The sequence below is a fragment of the Echiichthys vipera genome (genome assembly GCF_963691815.1).
Source record: "Echiichthys vipera genome assembly, chromosome: 16".
NCBI lineage: Eukaryota > Metazoa > Chordata > Actinopteri > Perciformes > Trachinidae > Echiichthys > Echiichthys vipera.
The window spans coordinates 18,912,863-18,934,054 of record NC_139841.1 but is presented as its reverse complement, the minus strand read 5'-3'; the positions used below and the strand labels follow the sequence as shown (position 1 = coordinate 18,934,054).

General features: G+C 37.8%; 1 protein-coding gene across 3 annotated transcripts in view; it reads right to left on the bottom strand.

Moving 5' to 3' along the window:
• Positions 1-285: 285 nt before the first annotated feature.
• The window catches only part of znf618 (zinc finger protein 618), a 32,411-nt gene continuing 11,504 nt past the window's right edge, over positions 286-21,192 (bottom strand). For 2 of the 3 annotated variants that reach the window (XM_083930506.1, XM_083930508.1), the window contains 13 exons: positions 21,007-21,084; positions 20,666-20,710; positions 20,360-20,410; positions 15,184-15,273; positions 14,635-14,718; positions 13,629-13,718; positions 12,971-13,060; positions 11,310-11,387; positions 10,444-10,488; positions 9,599-9,700; positions 8,175-8,375; positions 6,477-7,579; positions 286-6,107 (listed from right to left, as the gene is read on the bottom strand). In XM_083930506.1, coding sequence (XP_083786632.1) covers positions 5,559-6,107; positions 6,477-7,579; positions 8,175-8,375; positions 9,599-9,700; positions 10,444-10,488; positions 11,310-11,387; positions 12,971-13,060; positions 13,629-13,718; positions 14,635-14,718; positions 15,184-15,273; positions 20,360-20,410; positions 20,666-20,710; positions 21,007-21,084 — 2,606 coding nt within the window. In that variant the 3' untranslated portion in view covers positions 286-5,558. The remainder of the gene's footprint in view (positions 6,108-6,476; positions 7,580-8,174; positions 8,376-9,598; positions 9,701-10,443; positions 10,489-11,309; positions 11,388-12,970; positions 13,061-13,628; positions 13,719-14,634; positions 14,719-15,183; positions 15,274-20,359; positions 20,411-20,665; positions 20,711-21,006; positions 21,085-21,192) is intronic. The other variant, XM_083930507.1, reaches the window with a different exon arrangement.

Here is a 21,192-nt window from a genome sequence, read left to right as displayed (position 1 = left end):
TAACAAAAACAGAAAATTCCCTCGATTTTATTTTTTTCTTATGCCTGCCACTAATACTGCTGGTTCAACTTCATTGTCTTTTTTAACTTCATGTGTGAGCCTAATACTCTTGCGTTGCCCCTGTCAGAGGGGTACTGTTGGATTCAAATACATTCCAGATTCTTTACCATCCATCTACTCACACATACATCTGCCACTCATCTAACTGCATACACACCAGTGTTGTTGACAGATTTGGAGTTTATTCACACATCACATACTACAGTGGGTAATGTATTCAAGAAACATTGAACAGCGCTGCCACATATGACACAGGAAAACAAAAGAAAAAGACACTTAATCCTTTCTTCGCCATTATATAAAAATAGTGTTGCTACAAAAGTATAAATTAGGCTTACTAATAAGACAACTCAGATTTGAAGCTACACAGGAATCTGCTGCCAAAGTGCAATAAAAAAGACAAAGTGAAACCCTTTTTTTTTTGCATTTTAGCAGAGTATAAAAGGAAGAAATGCCTGTAAAATAGGATGAAAGCAACACTAATTTCTTAACCTGAATTGATAATACAGACTATAATCCATAGTTAAAACGGAAAAGATCTCCATGTTTGCATTCCTATACCATGTTACAGTTATCTGAATAAGTTAAAATCCTGAAACAAAATAAAACTTACAGCTGATTTCAATTTTCTAATAACAGTATCTAAGTTGAGTTATATCATATCAAAAAACTTTAATGCTACTGTAGAAAATAGAGGTATACTGTTATTGGTGTTCCCTACTGTATCTCTGAAATGAAGGCTCCCCCTTGTGGCATAAAAACAGCAGTTCTCTTGTATTTACATAATAAATCCTCTGAAAGTGGATGATGTCAACCCATAAACACCAACCCATGATCAGCATCACTACTCCCACCTTGAAAGCTTAAAGTCAGTCCGGGTTGTTTATCTGACTCCTGATGAGTAATGTTTACTCACTAGCCAGTGATTCTCATCAGATGGAAGTGAATCATGTTGGCTCTAACTTTATATACCGGTACTCTTATTAAAAGCATGCATATCTTAGATATAATTCCCATTTAATCAACAAAAAAAAAATGCTATTTCTGAGTAACATTAAGTTGACATAATTAGGTCAACAATGGCATTTTGTCCCAGAGCATATCCTAGTTAAAATACTTATTTAAAAACCGTAAAAATCCCTTCATCAGTTCAATCGAGGATCACTGCTAAAACTGCAAGCCAATGTACAATATTTTACTATATCTTAGACCAAAGCATAAATTTCTATGAACATCTGATTTCCAATCTTTAAATTAAAACCTTACCTTCTGGGTAATGAGGTAAAACATTGGATTAGTACTTCAAAAAGTCAATTTAAAATATACTTACAACAATCTTTCTTTTTTTAAACAAAATATAAATGTGTGACATAAATCAGTTTGAAAACAGCAGTGTACATATTATCACAATGAAATGTTGTATGTCTTGGTTACAGTGAATCAAGTTGTTATTCCCAAGCCTTAGAGGGGGAAAATAGATTCTGTTAAAATATGAATGACAATTATTTTCAACATTAATTGCAAGAAAATAAACCATTATAGTGTAACATAACATACCCTGAAACTGGTGTCTTTGCTGACCTCAAGTGATTTAACTTCTCACCTGGCTGCAGTGATGTACAGGTGTGGGAGTGGTTTCAGGTGCTATCTATCAGTTACTACGCTTAGATGCAAATAATATTCAGTTTTTTGCCATGCAAAACAGACAATATTCCTACTAAGCTGTTTACATGGCTAATGAAATTGAAGATTTCACAAATTATTCTATTTGCATGCAGCTGTGCAAAATAGGTACATTTGTTTGACTGTGCAAACACAGCCTCTCTCTTTAATTCCTTATAATGTTTAACAGAAGGATTGTTTCTCCTGATGACCCGAAATGTGGGCTCAAGTCTGCCACCGGTGCGAAACTAAAAAAAACCTAAACACAAATTGGCACAGCTCGTATGTAAATGGGAATTAGTGAAAAATTAATTCTCATTAACCGTATAAACAGCCTAGAACAAATAGTCTTTTTCAGAATAAGTGCAGAAAACAGAATATTTTGAGCATGTAAAGGTGGTCACTGACAGTGAAAAAGGCTGGAAACTTTAAATCAGAGACAGCAGCAAAAACAGTGCTTTTTCAGCCTGGTGTGAATTTACTAAGAAGAAAAAATAATTTAAGAAATACTAAATCAAAGCTGCTGGAGGTAAGAAGAGTAACAGTCTATAAAAAACAATGTGTAGTTTGCAATTCATCTTTGATTGACAGACATTATTTAAGCATGTTCAACCTATAATGCATTATAGTAAAAGTTGACAGAACAGCATTCAGGAGAACTAAAAAGATTAGCATTTTAGCGAGACCTGTCTCTTCTTGGCTTGCCCATTCACTCAAATGCCCAAATTTCCAATGTGCAGTGTACTGACTTACCACTTCCTGTGTCCTTACAAACCGAAAAGGTACAGTCACATTAAACAATATTTCTCCACACTCAGCCTCAAAAGGAGATAATGTCACAATTCCAACCTAGGTCATAAATAAATGTTGATGAGAATGATCACTAACTGTACATTGACTATGAGTGTGATGCAGCAGTTTTTAGTCTGTTAGTGTGATATTGCACAAACCAGGTGGGCTAGAATACTTCTCCATTTCCAAGTATAGTTCATCAGTGTGTCTACTGGCCAACCGTGCACGTCTGTGAGGTCAAAGAGGAATAAAAGGTGAACTCATTGACTGAAGGTGGTCATACCCAAGCAGGAAAAGGATGCTTGAATGTCTGTGAAATGAATAAGAGACTGAGCAAATATATGTTCAATGTGACTGTACCTTAGGTTTTACTGAGGCCTAAAGCTTGGAAACAGGATAAAATAAATAGCATATTTTTTTGTTTTGTTTACAGTTAATATTTAAAATGATAAATATTAGTGAATAATATTTGAATAGGATTCAAAGAGTATGATGTAGCCTCTCATTCATGTGGTGCAGTCGAATCATGTAATGCACTGATCCGCACCACAAGTATTAGGTATATATTTTATCATTAAACTAAATCCAAATGAGTCTTATACCACAATATCAGTATTGATATATAAATTCCTGCTCTGGTATGAGCCCAATGAAGACCTGACCTACTGAGTATAAGTTTATACAGTAGATACTTGTGCTTGGGTGTGGTATTATTGAAGTAATAACTGACTTGTTTTATAAACATAGATATTAAACTTTGAAATATGTAAAGCACTTGTCAAATACGTTTTTAAAAAGCCCATATTTGACCACTGGAGGGCACTGTTTCAAACCATAAACCAGAGGTCCCTTTGAGTATACAGGGGTGGTAAAAAAATAAAAAAATAAACACCCTGAAAGCTTTCGAAAACATGGTGAAAAAGGCCATATAACAGCAAAAATAAAAGGCATGATGTTAGCTCTGACTGTAGGGTTTAAGGTGGTCACATGAAAGAGACGTAAGGCCCAAAAACAGAGATGACAAACAAGTCCTTGACTTATTAGTACCAAAGGCAACAAACAAACTTGCAATATAACTTCCATTCATCCAACCCATTTTAGGAGGTATCAGCTTGTGTAAATGTATACTAGAATCCATAAAAAAATAAACATGACTGCATTATCATGCATGTGTTGACCTTAGTGAATGCACTGGCAGAATTCATTTAATCCTAAAAAAAAAAAGAAAACCCCTCACTGATCCATTTTTCATTTGTTGCAAATGGCACTAACTGTATCTGGGGTGGAACGTTTCACAAAAGTCATGGTTCAGTACATACCTCGGAATTGAGGTCACAGTTTGGTGTGTTTTCGGTACAGTGAGGGAAAAAGTGGCGGTGCCTGTTTGGGTGCACTCATTCCTGAGAAAATCCCATTGATTTTACAGATAATACTTTACCATTAATAATTAACTGTAGGAGCATCATGAGAACAAATGAAGTTGGCAACTATGCCATATTATAAAATGGATGTGTGTAGCCCACATGAGGAAGCCAATGGTGATATATGAATTATAAATTAGGAAAGAAGAATAAATAAAATAATGATGATAACTTTCCTATGGACAAGTCTTTTCTAGTTAAGCTTTGAAAAAAATACACATATACACATAGTGGGCAACCACTCAAGGATTTATGCAATTATGAATTAAATCCTTGCCTACAAGCTTACCAAACTGATGGCTATTAACATTACTTCTGTTTGTCTGAGGGCAATGCACAGGCAGAACGTCTCCAGTATCAACAAGTGTACTGATATCTCTTTTCACAGAGCTGACTGATGTGAAATTCCTTAAGTACCAGCACTTGAAACTATCATCAAGCCACACAAAATGGCATCTAGATGTTATTATTGAGTATTTACTGACATACAAGCTGGGTTGGATCATCAAGTATTATATGATGTTATTTAATTCCCCTTAATTCCCCTGCAATCCACCTATGGTAAGGTTGAATGAAATTGTTGTAAAAGCTGACCACAAACTGGTTCTAATATGATGCTGGGCTCTTTGTGTGTGTGAAGGAAACTCAACCAAAAGCTTGATTTTATTGACTTTATGACATGGGCCCTTCTGTGCAAATCTAGCCGCTTGACTTGCATTTCTAGCAGCATAAGAGCTCTTGAGTTAATTTTAGAAAAAAACAAAAAAACAATGGATGGACTTTTCTTGACAATTTGTAACATAAACAACAATGAAAAGCATCATATCCTTATTAATGTTTTATCAGCTGAGTTTTACCCCTTTGGATTAAAAATGCATGCAATCTTGTGCATGAAAATGATCCACAGCTACATTTTTAGGCCACTGAAGCAACCGTCAAATAAGCATCAAATGCAATGATAATCAGAAACCTGACCTTCTCTCATGGTTGAATGTTGAGAAAAAGTATTTTCAGTGATGGTCATCATAAACCTAGTGCACTTACTTGTCAGAGGTGCAATGGCAGTTAAGATTCACCTCTTGATTTTTTTTTTGTCATACACCAATCAAAATGACCGTTCTCCAAATACTGTACATGCTACAGTATTTTCTGCTTTATGTTTTCACAGGTGTATGACAGTAGTTTCAAGCAGTGGAAGCTGAGTGTACCTGAAAATGTTGCCATCTAGTGAGAATAACAGCATTATAGCCTTTTAGCAGTATTGTCATTAGGCTGGAGTAATTTAAACCACTGACCATGATAACACTGATCCTGCTTACATGTGCATCCCAAACCGAGGGTGTCATACCACACGAGACCATCTTTTGAGAGCTAACGTTCCACCCCTACATTTTGTCCACAGTACCTTACAACAGTCCTTTCTCCATATAAAATATGCAATAAGCCGTTTGTTTCATGGGTGTTGCAACATATACACTGTGAGTTTCCTGTAAATATCTGTCTTGAGAATATTTAACACATTTCAGTTTACAGTTGGTCTAAATCTACAGTATATAAATAATAGTCTAAAGTCATTGGTTGGAGGTGAAGGTTTGGTTTATTAGGGTTGGTTGAGTTTCTCTCCTAGCCCATGTTGGAGCGAAGGAAAATTAGTTTGTTCATCTCCTCAGCAGTTACCTGCTGCCTCCTCTTCATAGCCAGGCTTTGCTCACACACAGTCACACACTCATTGTGTATGCCTACAGCAGGTACAGCAAGGAGCCACATTGCCAGGCGAGAAAGCCTGGGGAACTTCTCATTCACTGCCGAGCTCCAGTACTGGAAGAGGTCAGGTGTGCCTTGGAGAAGAGGCTCAGCCAGGTATTGAAAAATCTCTTGTCTAACTTGGCTCTGACTGTCACCATTACCAGACACTGAGCAAGATGAGGAGGACCCCCTTAAGGTGCCGCCATTGTTTCCCCCTCCCTCTATGCGGCTTATTTTAGGGGTTGGTGGGCCATCAGTGTCCCGCTCTTCACCACCTGAACCTCCACCACCGGCCATACCTCCATCCCTGGTTTCAGCAGCCATCTCGCATGCACGGGAGATTATATCTTCATGCTGGTAGGCCGGTACTGAACGCAGCTTTAGCTGTGGGTCCAGGACCATGGCTACCTGGTGGGCACGTTCAACCTAGAGATAGACAAACATTTCAATGACTGTCAGTCATTCCTAAATCCAATTACTCATAAGCATTCATCATACATATCAAGGCTCTCTGCACTATATCTATATATGAGTATTAAACCTGAATGCTTTATTGGTTCCAATGTGAATGTCAAGTTGGTATCACATGTCTGGTCAGATGTGTAATCTTGTTTACTTATTTTAAAATAGTTCAAGGCTTAAATCAGTTTTAGACTATATATTCAAGCAAAGTTTAATGAAATGTACCAGCATTGGTCAATTTCGACAATATTCTTTACATACTTTCAGAATTTAAGAGGAATCATCACTATGACAGCAAAATGTAAATTTAAGAAAGCAATACCAGTTCAGTACCTTGAAGTTTTCCTTAAGTGCTTCTAGGAAGTAGTGGCAGAGTTTGCTAGCCGTGCCAGTTCCAGCCTCTCCAGCTTTGGATGTGAAAAACTTCTCCAAGCGTAAGTAGACAGGCAGCACCTGCTGTAAGGTTGGTCTCCTCTGGCTGCTCAGCTCCAGAGCTGCCAGACGCAGAGGTGCTAGCAGACAAGACAGCGTACCAAGGAGATGCTTGTTGAGACCTTGGAGGAGTGGAGCCGTGGTCTTACTGCGTCCATAAGCCTCACAAATCTGTTCGAAGTGGGCATGGACCTGCAGAAGAGCTTCAGCTGTACGATCCCAGCAAGGAGGGTTGGGGCATTGTGCAGGACTGCCCTGTGTACCTTCCTCGGTTGTGCTTGTAGATGTGTTGGTGTACTGTTCCTCACGTAGGGACAGTGTGGTGGAGGAGGCAATATCTCGGCACGTTGAGAGAAGCTCAGCCAACTCATGAAGACCTCGAGCCTGGAGGCTACGCTTCCCAAGAACAGCCTGGACAACTGCACCGAGTGAACACCCAGCGCATCGCAAGCATATCCTGCTCCGGCCACCACCACCACCAAGTGGCGATCCCGCAAATCCCACTGCCCACACTTTGGGATCTGAGACATACACGGTGCGAATATCTGACATCACAAACTCAGACAGCACATTCTGCACCCAGTGGTGAACCTGCTCAGGCCCTTCCTTTAGCTCAGCCTCCCTCACACCGAGCACATAGCGCTTCAGTCTTGACCCTTCCACCTGGTAGGCTGTTAAAACATAGCAAGCATCTGGGCCGGCTGACTGAGAGTGGCAGGTGACAGCGATGCCAAGGGAAGCATTAGAGCCTAGAGCACACGTGACTTTGACTTTGACTTGGTTGTACATGCGGGGTAGCTGGCGCAGTGCCAAGGCACTCATGTTGCCAAAAGCATCCCGGGTGGAGTAGGCACCATGACGAGCACCCGTATCCACAAGGGTCTGTGCCAACTTCAGGAAGTCCTTGCTGTTAAGCACATTTAGCATGCTCAGATCTGAACACATTACCCGTAAGAGCCGCTCAGCCACCTGTTGTCGTTCCTTCTCAGGTAGTCCATTATTCTCTGCAAACACGAAAAGCAGATAGTTGGAAAGGAAGGTAGAGAAAAACAGGAGAACGACTATTAGTGTTTGTTTTTTTTAGTTTAATTTATTGGCAGAAAACACACTGTATCTGAGAAAGGAAAAGGAAATAACAGAAGCATAGAGAATAATAGAGATATGGCAATACAATGGCAACAAACCTAGCTGTTTCTTAAGCTCAGAGTTCAAAGGTGAGAGATACATTAGTTTTGGTGAATTTAAGTTTTGCATAATCTCCCACAGACAGAAAGTAATAAATGCATTAGAATAGACCATCTTTGACCCATTTAGTGTCCTCTGAAGTCCTATCAAACAGCAATATTAAAGCTTTCCCTGCTCAATTGTTGAGTGTCTATGGGATTTAAATAACATTATAATGATCCAAAAGGCATCAGGAATTGAGCAAAATTAAAGGGGCGCCTTTACTTCCAAGCTTTTTCTGAGGTGAGGCCCACAGTCTCAGATTCTTAAAACCCTGCTCTAGTGCAACAGAAGAACTCAACAATTCCCAAATACAAATGGGTGTGTGGCGAGCTCATAGTCCTGTGCAAATAATGAAGTTAATACTGTACTTACGGCTGACTGTGTGGTTTCTCTGGGAGATATTTTGAGGCTGGATTTGTATTTTAACTGAGGAATGGGCCTGGGCCTGGGCCTGGGCCTGAGCCTGAGCCTGAGCCTGAGCCTGAGCCTGAGAGCCCCTCCACAGCTGCTCCTGAGGACCGGAGGCTGAGGAGGCTTTGGGAGAGTCCCCTTTGGTGTGGTTCTCATTGTCCGCTGAGGAGATACAGATACAGAACATCAGGTAGAGACAACAATATCATGTGGTTTTAATGGAGAAAGTTTATGTTAGGCATTTCCAGTGAAAAAAAAGGGAAGAATAAAATTATGACACAAACTTAAATAAAGAAAACAACTGTCAGCAAAAGAAAAGACAACTAGAGACCATCTTGCAATGGATCACACTAGCTGTGATGCCAAATGACACAAAGGGGCTAAGTGGTCCCCTCCCTACTTCCTACCCCTCTACTTCTGGTGCCCGTGTTTAGATCACACCCATCTTCAAACTCAGCCTTAATTTTGATCTCAACTACACACCTGTAAAGTTTCTTGACTGCAGCTTGCACAGCTGTGACGCCTCAGCAGTGACAAAATCTGTCCACAGACACAGAGTGACAGACTGAAATATATACATCTGGCAAAGTGAAAAAATTCCGCTAGAAGTTCCCGCTAGAGTAGGTGTTTCAGGACCACATTTTTCCATGATGACAAACTCACACTCTCATAAGGTAATACAATACCAGCATCATTGTTACAGCTGGTAAAAAAATAAACATAACCCGAGTCTTTCATTAAAAAGTTGTGCCTTCAAAACCAGCTGTTCTCACTGCAATAATTCCAACAGCAAGGACCAAAGGCCAACGCCAAACAGAAAAAAAAACCTATCATAAATGATTAACTAGTTTAAATGTATTTTGTTTCCATTCGTGAAGCCTGGATAACAATATTTTATGACTGTCCAGATAATAATAGTATTATTAGAACTGCATACAAGGACAGGAAACATGATTTATGCATAAGAGGGTAAACAAACTGCACTTAGTTATTTATCAAGCAAAATGCCAAATATTTGGTGGTTTCAGCTGCTCAAATATGGCAATTCTTTAGATTTTTAGACTGTTGACAAGACTAAATCATTTTGTCATGACTTTCAGCTATAGTTGCTAGTGATTGAAATTGGTCTTTATTTCCGAATAATCAACTGGAAAAAATTTGAAGATAATGCACTACTATACAGTATAAATACATGGTTACATGTACGGTGCACTAAAGCTTTTGCAACGAAACCTAAATAAATGTATCCAGCAGCCTCAGAACCAGATCTGCAACAACCCTGATTACTATAAACAACTAAAGATTTTGTGTGATCAAACAGACTTCCACATGCATTGCAGCCACTGAGGGTGTGTTCACATTATTTGTTTTCCTGTCGAGCTTACGTGCATTTGTAGTCGTGGACTCACCAGCGTGGGACTGCATGTGCTCCAGCAGGTTGTTGTAGAACTGGAACTGGATGCCACAGGCACCACAAGTGTAGGGTTCTAAAAAATCACAAGGCCCAGAAGAGCATTGACTCTTTGTTGGAGGAGAAAATGAATACACTGTGCATCTGTACATGAACTATCCTCTAATATCCCTGATCTATCCTCTGGAAGTCATTTTTTATTTATATTTTTGTAGCCCAAAGTGACTTGATTTTAAAGCAGCATTTCTGAAAAATTGTGATGCCATTTTTGTCAATGTGTGTTAATTGCAGCAATGTTTAGTATGTGTATGTTGGGGAATCCTATGGGGGATTTAAGGTGCTGGCAATGACAATGTCCCTAGTATGAAAAGCCTTTGTTGCATGTAACCCCCCCTCCCTATAATTCCCCTCATTTTCTGTCCTATCTAGTAAAAAGCAACATAAACAATAAAACATAATAAACAAATTAATGTTTACACGTCTGAACAGAACCATTTTGTAACAGAGCGCACCAAAACAAAACCTTGTAACAGATAGTACAAGTCAGCTGATGCTTAGTTGTTAGTTATCACAAGGCAATTTGAACACACTGCAGATGTACAATATGGCTAATGTTAATCTATTCAGACATTCCCTGGTTATATTAAGCTTAATACAGAAATATGTTTAATCACAAAGATTATAGAGAGACTAATTGTATCAAACGATGATAGATTTAAAAAAATAAAAATAAGCACACCAGAAAAAAAGATGAAATGGATAAGATGGAAGCAGCATGCACATTTTCAGTTTTGAACAGGAAGGTTGGGTTGGACTTACTCTGGGATGTAGAGAAGGTGCTGGCCACCAGAGGGCTTGGAGTTCCTGTGGACAAAAAGATAGGGAGGAAGTTTAACCATTAATGCTCACTCTTGTCCCTTTTTTTATTCAGTGAGCGTCTTTAGTTTTCATGTTATTCTTTCATAAGGCCAGTGAAAGAGAATTTAAACTATTTCTATGGTACAAAAAAGCAAACAGATTTAAAAAAAAAATAAAAATCAGTGACTGATGGCGACATAAACTGTATACAAGCCATTTTTAATACTGTATTTACTATAGGGCATTTACTGATTAATTCCAGCACCAGGCAAACAAACAACTTTCCTTGGTGATAAAAGCACAGACAGACGGCACAAAAAAGTCACATAGACAAACTCAAATGAGAAACAATGAAGTCTTTTGTAACTTTTGTACAAAATGTTCTGCTCACGCAGGACAGTATTTCTCACTGTTAGAAGCTGATTTTAAAAAATAGGTTCTCAGGGCCTTTAACTACAGTACAAATCTCTTTTTGAGTCACTGCTATGATGTGTTGAACAAGGTCTCCATTCTGCATGTGTAGAGTGTGGAGTATAATAATAATAATAATAATAATAATAATAATAATAATAAAGCTGTTGGGCTTGAGTTTTATATAGTAACAACTGATACAGGGTAGGTCACATAAACCTCTTTATGTGACGAATGTTTTTTAAAGAGGTTTGTCCAAATTTTCAGACCAGGCATCAGCTGCAAAACTGTAGAAATACTGTTTCTATACTGACATTTACATATACCTGCTTGTTGCAGAACTGAAAATACCTTTCACCATTCTAGCAGAAATTATTCCACACAAATTCATATAAAATAAGTGACTCGGTGCTCACCGCTTGAATTCTGCGAACTGTTTGTGTCAACCAGACTAGACTGAATTGCACTTTCCAGTTTCCGCCTGAATGGACTGTCTGTAAGAAAACACAGGAGAAAGGCTGGGTGAGATGTCCATGCTAAGTAACGTGGATAATATTCTTGAGTTAAGCTACAAACCCACACAGCAGTTAAGATGGAGCAAAGTCAATGGCATGCAAGTTATTAATCGTAATTACACTTTGCAGCATGCAAATCAATCACGCTAACAATCTTGACAAAAGATCCAAATGTTCATATTACATTTAAATATGGTTTCAATTCCAACTTTTCATTCCATCTTTTTGACCCACTTCTATAATGTGAGTGTGTGCCATGCTTTAAATAGTTCTTTATGGCAGAGCATTTCTTTGTAGAGAGAGGGATGGTGTGGGGTTGGGAGAAAAATCAATGATTTATGACAACTGGAAAAATGTTTATAAGAAAAAAAAATGGATAGCATGGAGAATCGCGGTCCAAAATACATTGTTGTATTTGATTTTACTTAGAAGTAAAAAACAAAAAACAAAAAAGTATTTAATTGATTTTTTTTAGTTTGTGAAACCTGCTTTAAAAAGACAGCAGCTTTAATCACACTAACCTTTGGTAAGACAGAATAATCTGTGTGGACTGCATTATATTTCATTTTAATATTTTTTAACATCATTTATTGTTAAGATGTTTGAAGCAGCCAAAAAAGTCATAAAGGAAAAAAAAATGCTCAACCTACCATCACTTAAATTGTGCAATTAACAATTCATTAGAGGTTAATAGTTTCCAGCAGGATTGCTGCAAATGCAGTGGCAAGGTGACCCAGAACCTTACAGTACATGCAATCTCTTCGGGTTCTCCTAAATCCCTTTTCCACTGGCTCCATGTAACACACTTTAGTTATAGTGAGGCTCTTATGGATTCTTACCACAACCTCACAGGACTGTGATATTGTTGTGACGGTTCCTGCCCTCAAACCCAGCTCTGCCAATATCATATGAAACCAACAGGCTGCACTTCTGTCCACGTGTGGGCAACTATTCTTCAATTCAATTCAATTTTATTTACAGTGCCAAATCATAACAAAAGTCTCTCAGGACAATTTACAGAGTATGTATAGACCACACTCTATGACTTATTTATGATTTACATAGACCCAACATTCCTCCATAGGGTAGAGTCACAATGCCATGTTAAAAAGACCTTATTCAGCAATACAGGCAATAGGTGTTTGGTTTCTGATCATGTTCACTCGGTTGTTTTATCAACATCAATTTTGACCTGACTCGTTTCCAACCATATTACAATTTGTTATGTTGAAACCCTCAGCCAACTGAACAGCATTCAAGTCATCACATCACCAGTGAGGAATATAATGTATATGGTCTGTAAATACTACACTTAAGTAAAAGGGGGGAAAAAGGAAAAACATACTGCTCTGCACAGTGCTATTAGGTGCACAAGACTGCACTTTGGTGATCATATGTTTAAGTCACCAGCCGAAGCAGGTACAGCTATGTATGCATGTGTGCTAAGAGAAGAAACATTTGGATTACAAAGAAATGAGGCATGCAAATGTCACTTAGCATCAAACAATCAATCAACAAAACTGGTGAAAAAATGTAGAATTAAAAAAAAAAAGTTTGCTTACTTTTTATCTTACCAGTTTGGCTGTGGCCAAATTTACTCATATCCATGCTACTACATTCCTGTACCCGTGTTGTCTTCAAATCAAAGGAGCCTACATCAAGAAAGATCCTCATAGTCAAATGTACACCACTGATCTGAATCTGATAATACAGATTTGTTCATTTGTTTCTTCACAAAGATGCAATACTTACATTGTAAACTAGTGATAGACTGATTACTATATATTAATATCGGCCGATGTTTGCATTTTTTAGGTGTATTGTATCGGCCAATGCATTGTTTACAAACAGGTGTCCGCAGGCAGCTTTGTGTTGATGGAGATGCCTTTTTTTTAAGTTCAATAAACATTCTTTTTTTTTAAATTGAGACTCGCAATTTGTTATCATCGAATAATTATTATGTTGTAAATTGAGGGAGCAAAAGTAGTATCGGCTCCAAATATCAGCTCAAGAAAATCGGCAGTCTGTATCAGTCATCGGCATCGGCCCAAAAATCCATATCGGTCGATTCCTATTGTAAACATTTAAAAACAATATTTGAGATGTTGGCCCTTCGTCCACAATTTAGGTTATATTTGTACAAACAAACAAAATGACATAAATAGGGACATTTTCAAATCCTACACATCGTGGCTTTAGGCATTAACTAAACAGGCTTACTCATTGGTGTGTGAAGAGCAACATGCTCCTGGTATGGGTTGAAATACTTGTACTGCTTCCCACAGAACTCACAAACATAGCTCCCAGTTTCTGCAGACAAGAAAATACACAATCAAACCTTTGTTTTCATCAAAATACATCTTAGTGGTAAAACCTGTATATCAATTTAGGTCCAGTTTGTTGGATTAATTGTATTATATCAAAAATAGAAAAGGGACTGAAATTCAGAATAATTCTGTTAATGTTGTCTTATTTCACTGGAAAGAAGCAGAAAAAAAGAGGTCTTAATAGAGTGGCGAAGACAAAGGAGCTGGTGATTCTGATTTGAATCTTATCCCGACTGAAAATGTACATTTAGCAAAACCTCAATATTAGAGAACATAAAAACACAGTAGTCTCCAATGGAAGTTAACATGACCCCCCTCATCAGTAGGAGTCATTAGTGCAGTGACAAGTGCAGGCTTCCCACCTGCGAACACTGCCATTTGTGTTTGAAGGGACACCCACTGCTGACGGCTGAACCCACGGTCTCTGCAGACGTGGGCGATTGCTTTTTCCCCTGCGAAGGAGGACTTTTGGACTCATGTTCTGAAAGCTTTCCAGTGTGGAGTTAGCTCATATGCTTAGTGTTATTTTTCTAACATGGATCATCACCATGACTTAAGGTTGTTCATTACAAACTGTTTCCAATACGCTGAACTGGACACAGTTGGGCCTTAAGCTATCAAACATATGCCATGTTAAGCAAAATCGGAGGAGAGATGCACCTATAATCAACTTAGAATTTTAATACCAACTAAGCAAATGTCAAATTTCCGCCTCTAAAATAATCATTAAATAAAACCTAACACAAATGAAATCACAGAATTTGGAAAACAACGTGTTACAGCTGCAAATCTATTTCGTCGAAGCTACTGTACATATAGTACTGTTTGTAATCTTGTCCTGTCCTGGTATATCTGCGGAACTAACTATTTAAATAAAAAAGTGCATCAATCAGTCTTACTTGGTCCAATTTTCTGGTAGGGTTCAATCGGCTCCTCCTCTTTAAGGCCATCCACCACAGGTAACACAACCTGTTCATAAGGATCTGAGAGAGAAGTGGGGAAGGGTTGAGGAAAAAAACGTTAATTTGTTTAAACTGAATACTTACAGTATGTAACTTGAGCTCTTTGAGATGTCTCATATTGTACCCATTATTGACATTCACAAAATAATGGGCTCCGTTTACCTCCACTGAAGTGAGAACTAGCCTGAATAATCCTAATTACATTTTACCTGAGACAGACTATTATTAGAGTCAATTTATTGCTCATTTGATATTTTTTAATGAATTTTTTGTGTGCAAAAAGGCTCCCCATTTTTCTGATCTCCTCCTCTTTACTATGCTACTCAGCTTTTGTTGCTGCTGCAGGATGTAGAGACTCTACGGTGAGGGAACAGTGTGAAATAGGGAGTTCACTTATAAATGGCTTCCAGATCAAGTCTTGGAAGTTTCAAAAAAAAAAAAAAAGAATTGTCATACAAATTGTCCAAAAAAAAACCTCCTGGTTACCATCAACTGCATGCAGGTCACGGTGCTCCTGGAAGCAGCTGTAGTATTTATACTTCTTGCCACAGATGTCACAGGAGTAACGGAAGCTATCTGCAGATAAACAAATAGAAGACATATATAAAGATACATATAAAGACAATGGCTATGGCAACTAGTATTTTGTGGAAGAATGAATCCACAACTGGGTAAAAGAAAAAATAACTACAATTTTTCTTTGGTGCACAGTTTACAGTAGCAGATAGCAGGAGAGAGAAGATCAGGTAATATGCGAAAAAGATTAAGGAGCCATTGCAGGTACAGTGCACACTACAGTAACTAACGAAGTGAGCCCCAAAACACAGCAATATGTTCAGAGAAGCAGTCAAACACCTTGTACCCCAATTTCTTTTCACACTTCATTTAAAGAAATAGAAATAAATATATTTCATTGTGCCATATAAAAAGGGGCAGAAAGGTCAGGGTTAGTCATTAGGCATTATAAAAAACGATAAATAAGATTAAAATACGTAGGAAAAGATATACAAGACAAACAGGCTCCTAATCCGAAAGAAGGTGACAATTACTCAATTATATTTGAGTAACATCTCCATATAAACAAAGCTAAAAATGTACAAATAATTATGCAAAACAAATTTCTATGTTAATTAGCTCAATGCTGCATTCTACATTTTAATTCAATTCAAATAGGGACATAAAGTTAATATAAAGAAGTGTTAAATCGGATATTGTCCTTTTATTTTTATTTGAAATACATATTGCAATGTACATCTGCAATAAACATTTTTGAATGTGCATAAATATTGCTTCTCAGGGTGTAAAAGTGTATTATTGTTCAAAGCCATTTCTTGCCAACTATTTAAAGGGCTAAGAAAGTGAAAGGATATAAGATTACTGCTCTTGCTAATCTTGTTGCAGTGGGGGGCCAGGTGGCAGTTGACAATTAAGAGCACCTGAAATGCATCTTGGTACAGTGGATTTCTGTCTAAAGCCAATCTGTTGCATAAACCACTGAAATGGAGCAACTGTAAGGCAACTGTCACTCCAACGACTGTCGTTGGCACTTGGAGTACTAAGGGTTCCAGTGACATCATCGGCCTTGTACACGCCCTCACTTGAGGTGAAATAACTGGATCCCTAAGTTGCTTTTCACTTAAATTTCTTTGGAAATATGTAAGGCAAAATCCATTTCTAACCTCCTTTTCCCAATTGGTTCAGGTTGTCAATTTTTTTCTCCATAATAATTTGCCTAACTGTTGTTGCCCCAGCAGATGGCCCCTCACCTAACACACCCATGTGACAAATGTTTTATTATTTAGCAGCAGAGCAACAACTTAATTCTCTCCAGTTCATTCGGACTCTGGCAGCTGCAATAATGGCTGAATCCCTGAGGTATAACAAAGATGTACAAGATATGTTTATTCTGCTCTGGACTGGTCTCTATCGATGCTTCAAAAACTAAAATAATACTTGTCAATATGTAATTTGAATATTTTGGAAACATAGTAGATACCTGATACAAGGTGGCACAGAAAAGCCATTGATTTGAAACGACCAGTTTCTTCACTTCATAGCAAAAGAGTGCATGCAATTTATGTTTAACTTGAAACCAGGAAATACAGCTACAAAAAAAAGATTATTAGGATGCCTAACTGTAATTGCATTTATAACACCTCAAGGCTCCAACTGCATGCACATTCTATAATTTAAAGATTAAAGCTTTAATTTTCCACAAATTAGTGGGTTTTGGCATTTGTCAGTGTAATTAAAGCTCATATAGCACTCACGGCTCCAAGCATAGGTGAGGACACATTGTAAGTGAATCAATAACACAGTATCATAGCTAATTGGTTATTGATGTATGATCCTAGCAGGTTGGATTTGTCTCTTTACTGTAATGTTTCTGTGCACTTGCACGCAGCCACACACAAACACTCCTGAAGAAACCAAGGACAGTCAAGAGACAAGGCTCTAAAAAAAAATAAGAAAAAAAGGAATAAGGGAAACAAGTTCATGGAACAAGATATGACAACCTTGCATGTCTCCTTATTTGGGTGTTTCAATGAAAAGAAAAAAAATCAAGCAACCGGATGTCATATCTTGCCCCCTGCCTTTAATAGAGGAATGAAATATTTCCTAAAACAAGCCTGGGAAAATGCTGCGATTATTCAAATTAAAATGAAATTTTTCATTTTTATTTGATAAGCAATAAAACCATGACATATTTCACATTCACATTTGCAGTTTGCATTTTCAAGCTTAGGTTGCCCACTGTCTGCCAATTTAACAAAACAGAAAATTCTAAATCAATTTCACATTTGAATTCACAATCAATATGACAGGGTTATATTTTGGAATACACAATGCAATAACATATGGCAAGTTGCTGCATTGACAAAGCAAATATGAGAAAATTACAGAATCTAGAATTGTAAAATATAGTACACTGAACAAAAATATTAATGCAACAGTTTTGTCATCATCATACATCTATATCAAAGCTCTAAGACTTTTACTATGTACACAAAAGGCCTATTTCACTCAATTTTTTCAAAGTTTAAATCTATGTTACTGAGCACTTCTCCTTTACCGAGATAATCCATCCACTGTGGCCACGCGGCTGTGTGTCAGTGGTGGAGTGGGTCGTCCTCCATTCGAATCCCAGCTCCCCCGGTCTGCATGTGGAAGTGTCCTTGGGCAAGACACCCCAAATTGGGGGGTGTCTTGCACATAGGTGTGTAATGGTTAGATTAGATGGTATGTAGATTTCCACTGCCACTGCCATCTGTGTGAATGGGTGAATGTGACAAGTAGTGTGAAAGCGCCTTGAGTAGTCAGAAGACTAGAAAGGCGCTACATAAGTACAAGTCCCTTTACCAAGTCCAAGTCAGCAAACCGGGTGAAGATGCCGAATGTGCATGTTAACAAATGGTCTGTGGTTGTGATGTCAGTTGGATGTACTGCCAAATTCTCAAAAACGACTTTGGAAGTGACTTCAGGTAAAGAAATAAAGTTTAAATTCACGGTGGACATTCCTGTAGTCAGCATGCCAGATGCACGCTCATGAGACATCTGTGGCATTGTGCTGTGTGATAAAACTGCACATTTTAGAGTGGCCTTTTATTGTGTCCAGCCTGAGGCAATAATCAGACTGTCTAATCAGCATCTTATATGCCACACCTCTCAGGTGGATGGATTATCTCAGCAAAGGAGAAGTGCTCACTCGCACAGATTTAAATACATTTGAAAGAAATACACCTTTTGTGTACATAGAAAAAGTCTTAGATCTTTGATTTCAGCTCATGAAAAACTGGAGCAAAAACAAAAGTGTTGCTTTTATACTTTTGTTCAGTGTACAAACCTCTGTTCAGTGTTATGGTTTCTGATGACTTAAATGCATCCGTATATCAAACTAGACCTGGATTATTGTCTCACTAGTAGCTGAAGCAACAACCACTTGTTTTTTTTGTTTAAACGTAGGGCTGTTTAAACGCCTACTTCATCAGAACTACAGAAAGTTTGCTCTAGCTGGGCTCCTAAAAATAATCCCTTCAAATCCAAGAACACCACAACACCAACAGCCTGTGTTGTTTCCTGCTTTTCAAAATTCTCCTATGCCCACACTCGAATATATGAAGCACCTCTAAGGTCACATGGTAGAAAAAAAACAACTTGATGTGTAAATCTGTGCGCACAGATTTGTATACTGTGCCATGTATTCTCAGTCTGTGTTGAGGTACCCTTTGGACTGGGTCGGGGACATCCATCCATAATACCTTTTAATAACAACAACAATAATAATAATAATAATAATAGGTACCAGCATATAAACAATTTTCATACAGAGATTTTGTGATCTCTATAAACGTCAAATACGCATGTCTTGGTATCAACAGAAGGTTATACCTGTATCTCTCTTCTTGGATTGGAACCTTTCCCATTCCCTCGTCTAAACTATGATTCCTGTGACAAATTATCCTAACTGTGATACTTCCAGCCCCCTAATAGCCTATTGCACATCAGGTAAGCCTGTCTTACTGGATGTACAGTGTGGGAATAAAGCCATGTAGTAACATGCTACATAGGTGTTTTGAGATGATGTAAAAAGAAAAAAACAGACAGAATGATCACAATTACTGTCAAAATCTTAGTTGTATTTCAAAAAATGGTTCGCTACTTCATGGTCAGCCACAAGTTTAGGTTCTTCTGACATAAAACCGAATTACAAATCCATGTGAATGAATGTATTTACAAATCAAGTTTTTTTTCTACCATTTGTCGTGACCCCAGAGGGGCAATAGTAAGTTGCTATAGTAACCAATCATTAACAATAAGTCTGGAATTAAGCAGGCTTAAAGTCAAGGTTATAATAATGCCATATATTAATTGTGCTGCTCTAAACCTGAGCTTTCAACAGATTTTTATCAGACATCTAGAACGTTGTTCCTTGGGAAATTAGTCTATTTATTTATCTATATTAGTTATAATTGGCCTCAGCTTGTTTTATCTATACTTGCAGCCATATTCTTTTGGGGCCACTTAAATTGCTCATAAGAGCAAGTTATATTTAAAAATGGTCTAATAAATTGGCATGCCAGTCATTATCAAGTATAAAGTCTAAATCTGTGGCGTCAACCAAAAATGCTTTACAGCATGTTCCATCCTCTTAAGAATTTAATCTATCAGGGGTTTTTTTGCCAAGCGGCCTCTCTGGCCTACTTATTAACACTGTCACAGACCTTTTGGTTGCACTGTGTCTGTATTCCTCATACAGCTAAAAAAATATATAACTGTTCTCCTTGCATCAAGATGATTTTTTTCTCCCTGCCATGTTGATAGTGCTGCCTTTAAGTGATGTGCACATTCATGTAATGATTTCTGAGAGTGTGTGTAGGAAGCTTTATAAATAACTCTGAAGTACTACTCTGAGGTAGGAGTATTTTTAGTCCTAATCAAACTTTCAGATTCAGTACAGAGATTCCTAAGATGCTTATAAATGCAGGCCCTAGCAGCTGATATAAAATGAATGTATTTTGTAGTTTCAGGTTTACCTTACGTAAACTAGAGAAACTGATGTTGTCAGACAAAATATCACTGTGATAATCAGAACATTGTGTCCACACATGACATAATTGTGCCAGAAATGTTGAGGTAAAGTTGGATGTCGCCTTACAGGTACCTGGTATTAGGATGTCACCTATGGGAAGGCGGCTACAGTGAGGAGACAAGACTGATGGGAGAGAGGGAGGGGGACAATGAGGGTAAATAATATGGCTTTTAGCCTGCTTAGTCACATAGAGACAAAGGTATCTTCAGTTATAAGTTGCGGTGTATGGTTTTTAGTCAGCTTTATGAAAATCAAAAAGATATCTAGTAAAACAACATAATGTTTGTTAAATGAGCCATGTAAGAAATAGACAAATTGTGCTGGCATGCTTATAAACTTGAGTGTGTTCACTGGATGAGTGTGAAAAAGTGTACTCACTGTTGGGCGTCTGGGGTAGACCATCTGCAACCATGCTATCTGATTCTATAGTGGAAAAAGGGGGAGACAGTCAGCCTTAGAGAAATCTGTGAATAGACGAATGTGTGCTCACATCTGCGCATTGCTGGTGCTAAAATTGCTACCTTGCAAAAGACAATTCAGAGGCCAAAAATAAATAAATCAATCAAAATACAATTCCTAGCCAAAACAGGACATGCATGACTAATTTAAAAGAAATGAATAATTTTGGGACCATGTCAAGAGAGGAAAAAAACATGGAGCTGCAAGTTATTATTTGGCTTATCAAAAAGACTAGAATACATACAAAAAAAGTGTCTTACCTCTGTGTGCCCTAACGTGTGTCTGAAAGCAGTTGTAATACTTGTACTTCTTTCCACATACCCCACATACATAGGAACCTACATGAAAATTCAAAAACTGTCATGAAGACAAAGTGATAGTATTATCACACATAAAGCACAACATTAAATATCATTATTTTTCTCTCATGTTCTTAGTAATCCCCA